The 16,414-nt window shown below is 41.7% G+C and overlaps 1 protein-coding gene across 13 annotated transcripts in view; it reads left to right on the top strand.

Moving 5' to 3' along the window:
* ZNF606 (zinc finger protein 606) overlaps positions 1 to 16,414 on the top strand; it is a 36,615-nt gene that overhangs the window by 8,438 nt on the left and 11,763 nt on the right. For 5 of the 13 annotated variants that reach the window (XR_008293848.1, XM_053211226.1, XM_053211230.1 and 2 more), the window contains exons 5-7: positions 4,044 to 4,170; positions 4,644 to 4,739; positions 10,306 to 11,931. Coding sequence is in view for 12 of the 13 variants with exons in the window: in XM_053211226.1 (XP_053067201.1) it covers positions 4,044 to 4,170; positions 4,644 to 4,739; positions 10,306 to 11,931 (1,849 nt within the window). In the remaining variant the exon portion in view is untranslated. Of the gene's footprint in view, positions 1 to 1,716; positions 1,811 to 4,043; positions 4,171 to 4,643; positions 4,740 to 6,585; positions 6,691 to 10,305; positions 13,567 to 16,414 lie in introns of those variants that run through there. The other 8 variants (XM_053211233.1, XM_027037537.2, XM_053211231.1 and 5 more) reach the window with 7 other exon arrangements.

Genomic DNA, 16,414 nt, shown 5'->3' with positions numbered 1-16,414 from the left:
CTGAAATCCCTCCAATCAGAGAATTGGGATTGCAGTTCATTGAAAGTAGGATTGTAGATACTGCCAGTATTCTGTGTACTTTTGGCTTCTGCGTTTGGTCTCCCCGCCTGTGCTGCACATGTTCCTTGCGTATCCAGGGCTCTTGTGGTCTCCTGTGCTTACCAGGGAAGAGCTGTGAGGCTGTGTTTGAGTGTTCTGCTTTCCTGTGGCTGAGCAGGTTTGGTTCCTGATTGGCCTTCCTGTGTGCGTGTCTGTCTGTCTGTCTCCCTCCCAACAAATCTCACTCTAAGCTCCATGGACCTGCTTGGGTCAGGATCCTCGGGTTGGTTGTGTTTCCGGGCATGCAGCTGGCTGTCAGGCCACAGACCTCCTACCCCACGTTGTTGAGGTTTCAACTCTGGGGTTGTTGGTCACCCGAGCAGCTGGAGAACCTCATGCACTCCTGTGTCTGAGCAGGGTCAAGGCAGTGTTACCCGAGTGTAAGTGCAGGGCATTTGGTGGTGGTGCTGCCCACAGGTGGCTGTTTGGGAGATAGCTAGCAAAGCTGTCCCGAGTATGGACTTGCCTTGTCACCTGTTTTCAGCCTGCCTCTCACTCCTGACTTAACAGTCGTTTAAGCTCAGAGCCCCAAGCCTCTCCTGGGAACCTCTTCCACCGTAGCCCTTCTAATGTGTGGGGGCTGGGATTCCCTCTGCTTTGTTTCCTTGGTCTGCTACTCTTTCATCTGTTCCCCATCTTGCAAGAACGTGTGGAACAACACGTGCCAATGGCCTCTTCTTTTCACTGGCTGGGATGTTTCTCTTTCTCAAACTTTATTTAGGAGATATTTAAACCCTAAAGTGGAATCTGGACCTTGTGTTAGTTCCTGTTAGCGTTGTAACAAATTACTACAAACTTAATGTCGTAGAATAATACGAATTTACTGTCTTGTTCTAGAGCTCAGGAGTTTAAAATGGGTTTGTAGGCTCTTGGCAGTCAGCCAGTTCTGTGTTCTCATTGATACCACTTCTTTGACATATTGTTATGTCTTCTCTCTCCCCTTCAGATGTCAATAAATAGCAACATTTTTCAAAGACAAGAAAAAAAAAATGGGTCTGTAAGGCTGTGTTCCTTCTGGAGGCTACAGGGGAGAATCTGCTTCCTTGCTTTTCCCAGCTTCTGGAGGTTACCCTGATTTCTTGGCCTGTGGTCCCCACCCTCCATCTTCAGGATGCCTTGATCCAACATCATGTCTCCTTTTACTCAGACCCTCCTCCTTCCTCCTTGTGATGACATTGAGCCCACCTAGATGATCCAAGATCATCTCCCCAAATCAATATCCTTAATGTAATCACATTTCTGCAGAGCCCCTTTAACATAATGGTTATAAGTTCTGGGATTTAGGATGTTGCCATGTCTTGGTGAGGGGTGTTATTACAAACACCCATGTTCAATAACTTCAACTGTCAGCTCTTAGCTTTGTGCCTTTTTCTCTATCCTGACACAAAAACTGGAATATTTTAAAGCAAATTTCAGATATTCTATCATTTTGCTTATCAACACCTCTGTGTAATTTCTAAGAGATAACATCCTTTTTAGAAAATAATAACTTTATCAATACCTTTTTCACACCCAACAAAATTAACGACAGCAAGTCCCTGTTATTAGTTAATACCCGGCAATGTTCAGTTTTTTCCAATTGTCCCCAAAATATGTTTTACATTTGGTTCAAATCAGGATCCAAATGAGGACCACACACTGTGTGCTTAATATGCTGAAACCAGGTCACTTTCTTGTTGGTTGCCTGATTTTGCCCTCTTGATGACATTGGGTGAGTTCCTCCATCCCTTTGCCTTCCATAAGCTGATAATTGGACTAGAGGGATGAGTAGATTCAGGTCCCATATTTTTGGTGAGAGTACACCATAGGAGGTGCTGGGTCCTTCCTACTCTGTTGCATTAGTGGCTACAGGACGTCTGATTGTCCCATTTTCGGAAGATGAGATGGATTAGTCAGGCTAACTATAGCCGCCCCTCCATTATTCTTCATGTTATACAGACATGTTCAGTGTCTGCCTTCCATGTGTGATGTAGCAGTTCCTGATGATCATTGCCAATGTCGACTACTTGATTAAAGGTTGCAGAATCGCTCCCTGCAGTGTCTGTTAGATGTAGTTCTTTTATTCCTTAGGTGCGTATAGGGATTCCATTGGGGTCTTGGGAGGGGTGGGAGGTTAACTTGTGACTCAGTTCACCAGCTTAACAGCTGCTAGGGGGTGGGTTTGAAGCTTGTTAAGTGTAGCTGAACTGAAGCCATCAAGTAGATGCCACCCTCTGGAGGAGTTAGGTGGCATGAGGGAGCACACCAAGAGCACCCTGGTGAGAAAGCATGGCCTCCCAGCTGCGTGTGATTGGGTGTGATTGCTCTGTGAAAGTACACTGAGCTTGTTATTTCAGCTCACTTGGGCTTTGTGCACTTCACTGTCCGAATGTTACACTTACAATAAAACGTTTATATTACTTGAAAACATAGAAGCATCACCCAGCAAGGAAACTGAGGCCCTAGGCAGATCTGCAGAAGAAAGCCAAAGTATTGGCTTGATGAGTCCAAGGTTAGGGATAGTTGCACTAGGAAGTTTTGCTCTGCAGTTTTAAGTGCTTTTCAGAGTAAGGGAATTACTGCAGCAGAATCAGTTCTGTGTTTTAAGCTAAGCATTATTTGGTGGAGGGGGAGCAGTTGGGATCGACAGAGTAAAAGTTGTTACATTGAAGACCAGCCATGAGGGTGAACCTGATCAGAGATACCGAGCTCAATTTGTGAGCCTTGACCAGCAGGGACAGAAAAGAAGGGCGTGAGAAAGGCTGTATGGGGGAAGCAGTAACATAGCGGGCCATGAAGGCGTGGGGAGAAGTTCACAGGAGGCTCAGTGTGGAAATTCGCTGACGCGGAGGTGGACCAGAAAGCTGGTTTCCAGATGGAGGGGAGGACCTAGAAGCTATCAGGGCCTGTGGGTATTGTAGTATACCACCCCTGATGGACAGCTCACTCCACCACCACCACAAGGGAAAGCACGCTCCCACTCCACCCTGGAAGTACCCAGATAACTGAAGCTCACACTGAGTGCTTAAGAGCACTGTGAGCCGAGCGATGCATTCATTGCAAAAGGTTATAATCATCTTCCCCTCTATGTTTCTAGTGAGCATTCCTGGTTCTATTTTTCCTAAAGACATCAGTTGGAACATTTTAAAACTCAAGGTTGTTTTTTTTTCTTTAAATTTTTAATGTTTATTTTTGAGAGAGACAGTGTGAGCAGGGAAGGGGCAGAGAGAGAAGGAGATAATCTGAAGCAGGCTCCAGGCTCTGAGCTGTCAGCACAGAGCTGGATGCGGTGCCGGAACTCACGGACCGTGAGATCATGACCTGAGCCGAAGTCGGACATTTAACCGACTGAGCCACCCAGATGTCCCAAAACTCAAGGGTTTTTTTGACAGCAACCGTACCTGATTCTCTGGCTTGGGCTGCTCTGCTCAAAGCTATCATACTCTTAGCTCCAGTCCTTGGGACAGAGATGATCTGGGAATGGAAACCTCCATATAGTCCCTAGGAAGACAGTCTGTGAATATTTAATAACACCCTTCCAGGTACTAGATCCACATGTTGAGCAAAGACTCCAACCTGTTTAGCCTGCAGGCAGTGCTTGTAGTCTGTTTCCTCCCTGGTCCTGGACTTGAGTATCTTTATCTCCAGAGAAGGGGGCCACTGGCCTGGTGGGAGTCCTGTCCATACCAGCCAGTATTATTAGAACTGGGTAAGAGCCTTAAGAGAGACCTATTCATTTTTGTTGTGGTTATCATGGGCCTAGATACCTAATTTCCTAAGAGTATCCCAAATAGGGGGCCCTTAGGTGGCTCCCAGTGAGGCCTGACAAATCAGTTATAGTACTGAACATATCCAGGATACTTCTATATCCTTTCTCCTCCCCAGTGCGGTCAGCCTCACTCCATCCCCAGAAAACATTAGAGGATGTGGCTGCAGGCTGAGGAGGAACATCTGTGCTCTTTTAGGAACCAGTGACTTTCAAGGATGTGGCTGTGGACTTCACCCAAGAGGAGTGGGGGCAGTTGGACCCTATTCAGAGGACCCTGTACCGTGACGTGATGCTGGAGACCTATGGGCATCTGCTCTCTGTGGGTAAGGTGGTGCTGCCTGAGTAAATGAAGGTGTTTCCATGCGATACCTTCTGGTTCTCTGTGTTTAAGAGCTCACAGGCTGTAACTATTGGTAATATATGTTAACTAGATTTAGTGTTATGGTAATAACACTAAATGATAATTTCACAATGTATACAAATATTGAAACATGTACACCTGAAACTGATACAATGTTCTGTATCAATTACATCTCAGTTTTAAAAATTAGCAACGCATAACACCACCACTGACCAATAACACTCAATAAATAAAATAAAAAATAAATTAAAAAGAGCTCATGGGGGGTCTCAAAAGGGCTGAGATGATCTTGAGCCCTCCTGAGGTTCAAGAACAAAATTCCTAATACTTATAAAGCATAAAGTATGCTTATTCTGCCCAAATGATAAGTCAGGGAAGAACAGGCAAGGACATTTTCAAGGCTACACAAGTCTGTGCTTTTTCCTCCATGTGTAGGGAATCAGATTGCCAAGCCGGAGGTCATCTCTCTGTTGGAGCAAGGAGAAGAACCATGGTCAGTGGAACAAGCATATCCTCAAAGCACTTGTCCAGGTGAGGGCAGGTGGGAGCAAGGAACTTTCCTCCAAGCCCTCCTTGTTTGAGAAAGGGGCTGAGGCCATGAGGAGTTACCTTCCTCAGAGACATTCACAATTTCCTCCAAGGAGCTGTATCCCATGTATTGACTTTTTTGTAGCTGTTGATTCAGAGCAAAGGTGGCCACCCTATTAACAAGGTAGCAGATTGTATGAGCTGCAGTTTCCCTTCCTCTCCATCCATTCTCCTGATGCCTCTCATATTCTCTGCTGCCCCTTTCTCTGAGATAATTTCTCACTCACTTACCTGCTTTTTAGTGTGTTCATTTCCTTTTGTGACAGACTCATAGCCAGGAGCCACAGACTTTTTTCTTTTAAGGGTTTTATATAGGTAATGTATTCACATGATTCAAAAAATTCAGAGCTACATAGAATGTGTGAGCTGAAAAATCTCACTTATTTTTGCTGCTGTTATCCACATTATTTTACCCCACCTCCCCACAGGGCACGTACACACAGGTAACCACTTTTCTTTTATTATAAATGTTTCAGCTATTTTCTTAGTGGTTTCCCTGGGGATTATAATTAATATTTTAATTTATAGTAATGTACTTTGGTTAATACCATTAATTTTGGTAGCATACAAAAACTTTCCTTCTGTGTATTTCTATCCTCACCCATTTATGCTGTTATTGTCAGAAATTACATCTATACATAGTATGTCCATCAACACAGACTTACAATTATTGCTTTGTTTTTGTCTTTTTTTAAATTTCTTTTTTATTTTTGAGAGAGAGAGCGTGACTGGGGGAGGGGTAGAGAGAGAGGGAGACACAGAATCCAAAGCAGGCTCTAGGCCTCTGGTGTGGGGCCTGAACTCAAGAGCTGTGAGATCATGATCTGAGCTGAAGTCAGACGTTGAACCAACTGAACCACCTAGGTGCCTGTTTTTGGCTTTTAAATCAGATAGGGAAAAAAAATTACAAGCAAAAAATGTGTTTAGACAGCCTTGTCATATTTACCTATATAGTTACATTTATTGGTGTCCTGTATTTTGAGTTACTGCCTGTGTCCTGTCATTTCACCCAAAGGACTCCATTTGTTTTAGGGCAGGTTTGCTGGCAGCAGACTCTCTCAGATGGTTTATCTTGGAGTGATTTCCTTTCCCCCTCATTTTGGAAGGAGAGTTTTGCCACATACAGGATTCTTGGTTGGCAGTATTTTTCTTTCTTAACTCCATGGTTTCCAGACAGGTATGCCCGGTTGGTCATATGAAGATCACTTGGATGTGATGAATACCTTTTCTCTTGCTGCTTTCAGCATCCTCTATCAGGCTTTGGCTTTTGACAGTTTAATTATGATGTGTATTCTAGGTTCCCAGAAATGTTTTAGAACTTTTCAAAGCCCCTAAGAACGTCTTCTCCCTTGGCTTTTTAAAAATCGTTTTGGTTTTGCGTATTGTTTGCTTTAGCTGTTTGCCATCGTCTCAGGCGGTAATGACTTTTTTTTTTTTAATTTTTTTTTTTAATGTTTATTTATTTTTGAGACAGAGAGAGACAGAGCATGAATGGGGGAGGGGCAGAGAGAGAGGGAGACACAGAATTGGAAGCAGGCTCCAGGCTCTGAGCCATCAGTCCAGAGCCTGATGCGGGGCTCGAATTCACAAACCGTGAGATCGTGACCTGAGCTGAAGTCGGACGCTCAACCGACTGAGCCACCCAGGCGCCCTGGTAATGACTTTTTAATATACTGTCTGTAAATGTTTGACAAATACCTGCTTCCTAGAGGCTTCCAGCCCCTGACAACCTTTCAAGGGCCTGGAAACCACCAAATGGGTCAAATAATGACTATTCTTTGGGATTGAGGCTTTGGGGAACCCCCAGCTTCATTCTGTTCCCTCTAGTACCAGAAATATTGGCTGTTATTTTACAAGGCTGCTGCTGAGCCGGGGAGCCAGAGATGGGACTAGGGTAAGTTACAGTGCCCCAAAGCCCACTGTTCTAAAAATTCAGCTGTCTTTCTTGAATAAACTCTTCTCTGGGCTGCCAGAGGACTTTGGTTAATTTATAGAATTCTGAGGAAATTGATTCTGACAGTTTTTGGTTGCTTTTATGGAATGGTGAAATTTCAGAGGCCCTATTTTGCCATTTTTACTGACCTCTTGCCCCAGATAATCAGTTTTAATAATTTCTATAATATGTTTCCAGAGTTTCCTTACACAGCTAAAAGCATATAGATATGGTTATTTTCGCCTTTCTAAAAGTAGATTATAATCTATTCTGTTGTGTGTCTTGCTGTTTTTAATTTAATAATGTACAACAGCCTGTTCTTGAGTTGTGAAGGTGGCTATCTTCCCATCCATTCTAATGAAGTAGGCTTTTTGGAGTCTCATCAGTTGCCCCCATTCATATCTGAAACCTTCCATCAAGGGCTCTGAATTCCAGGAGCTTTAACTCTCCTACTCTTGGTGCTGGCCATTCTGAGTTACTATCCTGAACCACCGTCCTGAGGTTTGGTTCCACCACCTCCATTCTTAAACTTCTACTGTCTTGCAAATCACCTCAACCAACTCTGTGATCCTGCTAGAACCGGGAAGCTCATCTCTTCCTTCTAAATTATGTTTCCTCCTCTTTTTGATGCAAATCGCTGCTACCAGCCTCCTGTGAGTCCTCCAAGCTGGAAATTGAGAAGTCTTACCTTCCTTTTCTTCTTGAAGATGTAATGGTTCTTCTAGCTCCTGAGATTTTCTGCCTCTGAAATGTTAGTTGTGTGTCACTCAGCTTCTACCAACATCACCCTCAGGTCCCTTACCAAATTCCAGCTCAAGTTAATGAATAAATCTGTACTTATTATTAGCTACCTCAGGTGTTTTTTCTTGATCTACCTCCCTGAAATCTTCTATTATGAGCTCTCTGTCAGTAAATCTGCAGTGATTCGAGTAGCCTTTTAAATAACTCTGACTAGATTTCAAGACCATCCATTTTTTTCTGTTATTTTTCTCATTTTGTCACTAGCTCGTGCTGTACAGGAGCAGTATGTCTATATTCAAGTAAAGCCTGAAGGCTGAGCTCATGTCATTTCTCTTGTGCGAAACCTTCCTAGATTGTTTCTGTTGAGTACTAATCTCTGATCTCCTTTCCTAGCCTCCCACCCGCCCAGCAACTGCATCCCCTCAGGCTCAGTGATACACTGTGTGTATTGTTGACAACTGTTTAGTATGTCCTTTCATCACATAGGTTCTAACTCCCAGGTTAGATGATACTTTGTTGTCCTGTCTCTGGTTCTGGATACTCAGACTACAAGTACCAACTATAAAGTAGGACAAGAATTGTTCATTTGCTCAGCTACCATTTCTTAAAGTTTCTACTGGAAGGATTCAAAATCTATATGAAGATTGATCATTCCCTAACTTCTAGGAGCTAAGCTTGAAATTAGTAATAAATGCCACATCTTGAGCAAAGTAGGGCCCCTGTTGTAATGGAGTTGGATAGTAAAAGGAAGGAAATGGTGTATAGTGAAGACAGAAGAAAAACCTAGAGAAAGTGGACAAGAGTCTGTGTCGAATAAGGTATCTGTGGCTTAGACCCTGCGGTAGGGTAAATAATGACACCCCCTTTCTCCCAAAGGATGTCCACATCTTAAACTTGTGAATATGGTACTTCGTATGGCAAAGGGGCTTCTCAGATGTGAATAAATTTTGAGATGGAGGGATTATCTTGTATTATCTGAATGACCATGGTAATTGCAAGGTCCTTGTAAGAGCAAGGCAGGAGTGTCTGAGACACAGAGAGGAGATGTGGTGACAGAAACAGAGGATGAAGTGTTATGCTCTGCAGATGGAGGAAGGAGCTATAAGCCAAAGAATGCAGGCAGCTTCTAAAAGCAGGAGAAGGCCACGCTCTGCCCTAGAGGGAGGCTCCCCTGATTGTAGCCCAGTAAAAGCCATTTTGGACTTCTGACTTCCAAAGCTGTAAAGTAATAAGATTGTGTGATTTTAAGCTGCTGCATGTGTGGTAATTTGTTACAGCAGCAGTAGGAAACTCAGACAGACCCCTTCAGTTGTTGGAGGACTGTTACCTCAGCAGTGATGGTGGATAGCTTTCATATGTTGAACTTGCCAGACATTTCACTGGATTCACAATCTCGCGAAGATATTGGAAACATCCTCTGTGGATAGTATAGAGCCAGTATGTATGAGTGTGTGTGTGTGTGTGTGTGTGTGTGTGTGTGTGTGTGTGTGTTTATATATACATAGATTTTTAAAAATTTTATTTGTAAGTAATCTCTACACCCAACGTGGGGCTTGAATTCACAACCCCAGGATCAAGAGTTGCACGCTCTACTGACTGAGCCAGCCAGGTGCCCGGAGCCGCAATTTAAATACAGATTATATCAGGCTATAACTCCTCTGTCTTCATCATAATGTGTTGCCTTTCGAGTCTGTCTTGTGTGCCATTGCTTTGTAAATCATTCTGTAGTTAGAAGGGTTGTAACTGTAGGAGTGTTCTTAAACTATGGTGATTTGTGGGCTGACGAATTTTGTGTCATTGACTGAATGGAATATGAAACAATGCGACAGCATATTATCATAGATAAGATCCTTGCTTGAAGCTTCTGTTGGTGATACTTTCTCTTAACGCCAGTCCCTCCTTTTTGGGGGGCAGGTGTCAAAATAGGGAAGGAGTCAGGATATTAAAACACAGAAGTGAATTAGGACGCTTTCATCATTTAAACATAAGTTAAAGGCCTGGTTGCTTGTTTATCTTGTAAGCAAGTTATTTCTTATTTTTTCACCTTAATAATATTCACTGGGTCCCTTTGTCAGGGATCCCCCAGGCCACCCTTGGGTTCAGTGATTTCACTAGGATGCACAGGACTCAAAAGTCATTGTACTTTTGTAATGGTGTATGACAGTGAAAGGATACAAAGCAATGCAGAGGGAGAAGGCCCATGAATATAAGTCTGGAGGAAACCAAGTGCAAGCTTTCAGTAGTCCTTTTCCAGTGGAGTTGCAGAGGACACACACGTTTAATTCCTTCAGCAGTGAGTTGTGACAACACATATGACATGTCATCTACTAGGAAAGCTGGCCAGAGCCTAGGAGTCCAGGGTGTTTATTGGACATTTGAATACACAGTGCCTGTGTAACTGACTGCAACCACTGAAGCTCCAGACCCCCAGAAGGGAAGCAGATGTTCACCATAAATGACCATAAATGTCATTTGTACACACTACCTAGAGAGATACTACACAGTGTGCTTCAAGGCCTCAAGCATGCAAAACACTCTTAGACCATTCCAGGACATTGATTCCTTTACCATACACCTTTATCCTGGTCTTTTTTTCTATGGGAAAATGCCCCTAAATGGTTGTTATTGGTATCCAGTATACACTTATGCTGGTTCACATACTTTTTTTTTTCACTATTCTCTCTTCCCTGTTATGATCTTTGTGTTACAAATCTATTTGAAAACAAGGTCACACCTGCCTTTTCAATAATATGGACAATAAATCTCACTTTTCCCACTCTATTCTCGGAAATTTTTTCTCTGTGCTCTCATGGCTTTTTTTTCTGATTATTTCAGAGTGGATGAGAAATCTTGAAAGCAAAGCATTGATCCCAACACAAAGCATTTTTGAGGAAGAACAATCTCATAGCATGAAGCTGGAAAGATACATATGGGATGATCCTTGGTTCTCCAGGTTAGAAGTCTTGGGATGTAAAGACCAGTTGGAAATGTATCACATGAACCAGAGTACAGCTATGAGGCAAATGGTCTTCATGCAAAAGCAAGTACTATCTCAAAGAGGTTCAGAATTCTGTGAACTTGGAGCAGAGTGTAGCCAGAGCTTAAACTTTGTTCCATCTCAGAGAGTTTCTCAAATAGAACATTTCTATAAGCCTGATACAAATGCTGAAAGCTGGCGGTGTAACTCAGCCATAATGTATGCAGATAAGATTACCTGTGGAAATCATGATTATGACAAAACTTTCTACCAGTCCATACAACCTAATCAGCCTGAAAGGATGCAAACTGGAGATAATCTTCTTAAATGTACTGATGCTGTGAAATCTTTCAATCATATACTACATTTTGGTGATCATAAGGGAATGCATACAGGAGAAAAACTCTATGAATATAAGGAATGCCATCAAATCTTTAACCAGAGCCCATCATTTAATGAACACCCACGACTTCATATTGGAGAAAACCAGTATGATTACAAAGAATATGAGAATATCTTTTATTTTTCATCATTTATGGAGCATCAAAAAATTGGTACTGTAGAGAAAGCATATAAATACAATGAATGGGAGAAAGTCTTTGGGTATGACTCATTCCTTACTCAACATACAAGCACATACACCTCAGAGAAACCCTATGAATATAATGAATGTGGAACATCTTTCATCTGGAGCTCTTACCTTATCCAGCATAAGAAAACTCATACTGGAGAGAAACCCTATGAATGTGATAAATGTGGAAAAGTATTTAGGAATCGTTCGGCCCTTACTAAACATGAACGGACTCACACTGGAATAAAGCCCTATGAATGTAATAAATGTGGAAAAGCCTTCAGCTGGAATTCTCATCTTATTGTACATAAGAGAATTCATACAGGAGAGAAACCTTATGTATGTAATGAATGTGGGAAATCTTTCAACTGGAACTCCCATCTTATTGGACATCAGAGAACTCATACCGGAGAGAAACCCTTTGAATGTACTGAATGTGGGAAATCTTTCAGCTGGAGCTCCCATCTTATTGCTCACATGAGAATGCATACTGGAGAGAAGCCCTTTAAATGTGATGAATGTGAAAAAGCTTTCAGGGATTACTCAGCCCTTAGTAAACACGAAAGAACTCACTCTGGAGCAAAACCATATAAATGTACTGAATGTGGAAAATCCTTCAGCTGGAGCTCCCATCTTATTGCCCATCAGAGAACTCACACAGGAGAGAAACCCTATAACTGTCAGGAATGTGGCAAAGCATTCAGAGAACGCTCAGCCCTCACTAAACATGAAATAATTCATTCTGGAATCAAGCCTTATGAATGTAATAAATGTGGGAAGTCCTGCAGCCAGATGGCTCACCTTGTTAGACATCAAAGGACTCATACTGGAGAAAAGCCCTATGAGTGTAATAAATGTGGAAAATCCTTCAGTCAGAGCTGTCACCTTGTTGCTCATCGGAGAATTCACACTGGTGAGAAACCCTATAAATGTAATCAGTGTGAAAGATCTTTTAACTGTAGCTCTCACCTTATTGCACACCGGAGAACTCATACTGGAGAGAAACCATATAGATGTAATGAATGTGGGAAAGCATTTAATGAGAGTTCTTCCCTTATTGTACATCTAAGAAACCATACTGGAGAAAAACCCTACAAATGTAATCATTGTGAGAAAGCTTTCTGTAAGAATTCTTCTCTCATTATTCATCAGAGAATGCATAGTGGAGAGAAACGCTTTATATGCAATGACTGTGGAAAAGCCTTTAGTGGTCACTCAGCCCTACTTCAGCATCAGAGAAATCATAGTGAAGAGAAACTGTGAATTGAATTGATAAGAGATTTTTCTTTTATTGTACATTTGGTAACACACTGAAAAAAACCGTATAAATATAATCAAGAGGGCAAATTGTTTAGTAAGAATTCAGAAAGACTTCTTTTTATTATTTGGTAGAAAATATCTCCTTAGAAGAAACCTATGAATGAAAAGAATAGAACAAAGCTTTCAGCAGTTATGTAGCCTTTATTTAACATCAGAGAATTACAGTGAAGAAACCTCAAATCCCTTCATGGTCCTACTTGATTCCTACCAGGAATCCTACTTGAGGAACATGAATATAGGGAATAAGACTTCTTTCAGTAAGAGATCTCAACTGAGGTCTGAATTTGTGGATCGCAGTGCATTGTTAAAGGGAACCTTATTCTAGGAAAAGTTTTTTAACTGAAAGTACACTGTTTTGCATCAAGCTGGAATAATGGATAGGAAGCTTTATAATAACATCTTGTGCATAATTATGGAAATACAGATTTTGTTGTTACAAAGGGAGAATGTGGGTGCCGTTTAAGGAACACAATATGAAATACTAAATCTGAATTTAAGAAAAAAATTAGTATTGAATGGGATATTTACTGTCGATCAAGATTAACCTTAGAAAACATTAGTAAATGATTTTACTAATGGTGGAAAGATTATTACCTAGAAGTATGAGACTGATGTTGTTAGAACAAAAGTTGACAGTTTATGACCCATTGTGTCAGTGTCCATGGTTTACTCATGATTGCATTGTTGGACAATTCACTTGTAATCTGTTTTAGGCAATCACTGTAAGTTACAATTGTGGACACTGCATCGATATACATAATGTTAAGGAATGAAAAGGACACAAAATTGTATATACGTATCTATTATAACATCTAAAAAATGTATATGGATAAGGACTGGAAGGATCCATGGAGAAATTAACCTTGTTAATTTAAGATTTTTAAAAAAGTTTTATAAACACAGCACCTATGTGCTAGGCTTTGTTTTAAATGCTTTCAAATATTAACTTGTTCAATCTCCTTAACTCTATGAGATAGGTACTATTATTATCCCAGTTTTACAAATGGAGAAACTCGTGCAGAGTGTTGAGAAACCTACCTAAGGACACACAGCTATTAAGGAATGGAACCAAGATTGTTTGGCTCTAGAGTCATGTTTTTAAATACCATGTTATGCTGCCTCTCCAGTGATTTTTTTTCCCCCTAAATTTTTCTTTTGTTCAGTTTTCTATAGTAGATAACTTGATAATAAAAACTGAGAAATTCCTAAACAGTGAGAAATAAAGTTACCTGGCTCTCTGACCTGAATGATTTCTGGTAACATGAGAGCTAAGCTGCCTTTGGAATATGAAGTCTGGATTGGACAGTCAGAATCACTGCCATTTTCTAGGACTTGGGTTCCCTAAGATTTCACCACCCACAATACTGAGCATTACAGCACAACAGTGACTGGAACACAAATCGGAGGTTTGGGCAATGCTAAGGAATGCCTCTTGATGGGGTTAGAATGGCCCTTGTGGGGCAGAGAGCAAGAGACACTACAGCACATGGGAGCATTGTTTCTCAAGGTCTCTCTCAAATTCAGTGTTTATGCTTTCCTTATCTTCTCTTGATGAGAAGATTGCTTGATAGTAGGGGCACTTCAGAAGGGAAGGAAGCTCACCAATTCATCAGAGTGAGGAAGTCTCTCTGAGTGCTCCTAGGGGAAAGGAGGCAGGATGGATAAGCAGATTTAGGTGGCTTCTCTCCTGTTCACAGATATTTCCTCTATTTCCCTAAAGTAGGACTATAATTACGGGCCAGGAATCCTTGGATAGGCTTCAAGGACGTTGGTTAGAAATCCAGGATACAAAAGGTTCATCTAGTTCTTACAGGGTCCATGACTCCCCATTGGTTGAGAAACAGTGACTTACTGGTGTGGGAGGGTGTGTGTTCTGTAGCTGGAACTCACATAGGTATGTAACATCTGATTCCTTACCTTTCAGGGCTTAGTGCATAGTGGTCACCCAATAAATGTTGCAGGAGTAAATTAACTGAATGCATTTCTCATGTGATTTCTGCAAATATCTTTAGAATAGAATTAGCAATGTTATCTCTGTAAGAGAAAGTAATATGTGTCAAGTAATACTGTGAATATATGGGTAGAGTATTCTAATACCCAGTGTAATACACTTTGAGCAAACCGAGATTCTTTGATTTAGCGACTCCAAAGAATCTCATAATTCATATACAATATTACACAAGCATCCTGACAAGTCACTCTATATTACGCAGCTTAATATCTTTTAAAAAAGTTTTTCTAAAAGTGCCTTTTGTGGCCCAGCCCATATCACAAGTCAAGAGAAAGTCCCAGACTTCTGCTTCCTCCTGGAAGGATCCCTACATCTCTATCATCTATCACACAGCCTTATATGCACAGTGTGCCTTGGATGTTCAGGACTCCCACACCCCTTCACCTCCCTTACTCCAGCCCTCTAACCTATGTATGGCTTAGTTCATTGCCCCCTTTTTTTTTTAACCCCATGTTCAACTCCCCAACTCTGGAACCTTCTGCTGGGCCCAACTGGAACTCATTTCATCATGAGCTCTTCCTTGAAACCTTCCTGCTGTGACTGAAGCTTGAGTCTCCCCTATGCACAGTGTCTCTTATGATGGCTTCAAGGGGTGGCTCCTTTCTCCTCCCCTCCACCCCCCACTTTTCTCATTTGCAGCCTCTAGATTGTTCCTCCCTTCTCTCTAAAACTCACCTCTGACTCTTGGGACATGAGACCATCACACTTGCTTCCCTTCATTCCAGTCATCTATTATGAGTCACTCATCCACATATCAAAGAATTCGGCACCTGCCTTACTGCATCTAGAACCATTCCATCATCCATCTGGATGATCTTTCCGTGTCCTGACCTCACAGGACCCCTCTGCTTATGGTTTTGTCAACCACTTGCCACAGTCAGTCACTCCCATGGTCATCCCTAGGACCATTCCATTACTAGTGACTGGAACCCCTCCACCATCTGTTTCCTAAGCTGCTTGGCTATTTAGTATCAAAATTCCAACAATTCCTTGACTTAACCTTCCCTCAGGCTTACTGCCAGCAGATGACTTTGCTTCCCGCTTACCTGAGAACAGAAGGAATCAGTAGAAGCCTTCCATAACATCTACCCATTGTCCACAGTGTGCTGTCCCACAGGGACCTACATACAAACTGGCTGGGTTGACTCCAGAGCCTATCTCGAGGGCATTGCTCTAGCAAGTTTGCCTTATCTCCTGTATCATCACGTTTTGCCTATGTACTAGATTATTCCCACCAATATGTAAACATACTTAAAAAAAAAAAAAAACTCTCGATAACACATTCCCTTCTAGCTCCTGCATAATTTCTCTGCTTCATTATAGAAAGCAAAATTTTTCAAGAGTTGTCTGTTTTGCTGTCTCCACTTCTTTTCCATTCTTGAAACCTCTCCAAACCTACCTCACTGCCAGATGTCCTCCACATTGCTAAACCTAGTAGTCAATTCCGTTTTTTACTTCCTTGAAATACCAGCAGCATTATAGATCATGGATCATTACCTCCTTGAAGCATGTTTTTCACATGGCTTTCAGGACTTTACACCTGATTCTGGCCTTCATTTCAGGCCCTCTTAGCTGTTTCCTCCCCCACTTCCCTTACCTCTTACTGTCAGGGTGCCCCATTTCCTGTTTACATCCCTGAAGTTCTCATCCAGTCTTGAGGCTTCAAACACCACTGTTATGCTGAGGACTTTCCTTTTAGGGCTACAGTTTGATGAGTGTTGAAAAATGTCTACACCCTTGTTACTATCACTACAATCAAAACTCTATTTGCCCTTTCCCAAAAAGTTCCTTTATGTCTCTTTAGTTAATCCCCATCACACCCCACTGCCCCAACCTCTGGGCAACACCTATCTGCTCTGCCACTACATACTAAGATTGTCTTTTAGAGTTTCATATAAATAGAATCACACGGTATTTTATTCATATACTACTTTTACTATGTGGACACTTTTGGGATCAGGTCTTTTCTCCACATAATGTTTTTTTGTCTGTTTTTGAGGTTCATCCATGTTGTAGCTCATATCAGTAGTTTACTTTTTTTTTTTTTTTCTGAGTAGCATTCCAT

Source organism: Acinonyx jubatus, chromosome E2 (genome assembly GCF_027475565.1).
Source record: "Acinonyx jubatus isolate Ajub_Pintada_27869175 chromosome E2, VMU_Ajub_asm_v1.0, whole genome shotgun sequence".
In the NCBI taxonomy this organism is placed as follows: Eukaryota; Metazoa; Chordata; class Mammalia; order Carnivora; family Felidae; genus Acinonyx; species Acinonyx jubatus.
The sequence above is the reverse complement of the archived record's forward strand: the minus strand, read 5'-3'. Positions and strand labels throughout refer to the sequence as shown.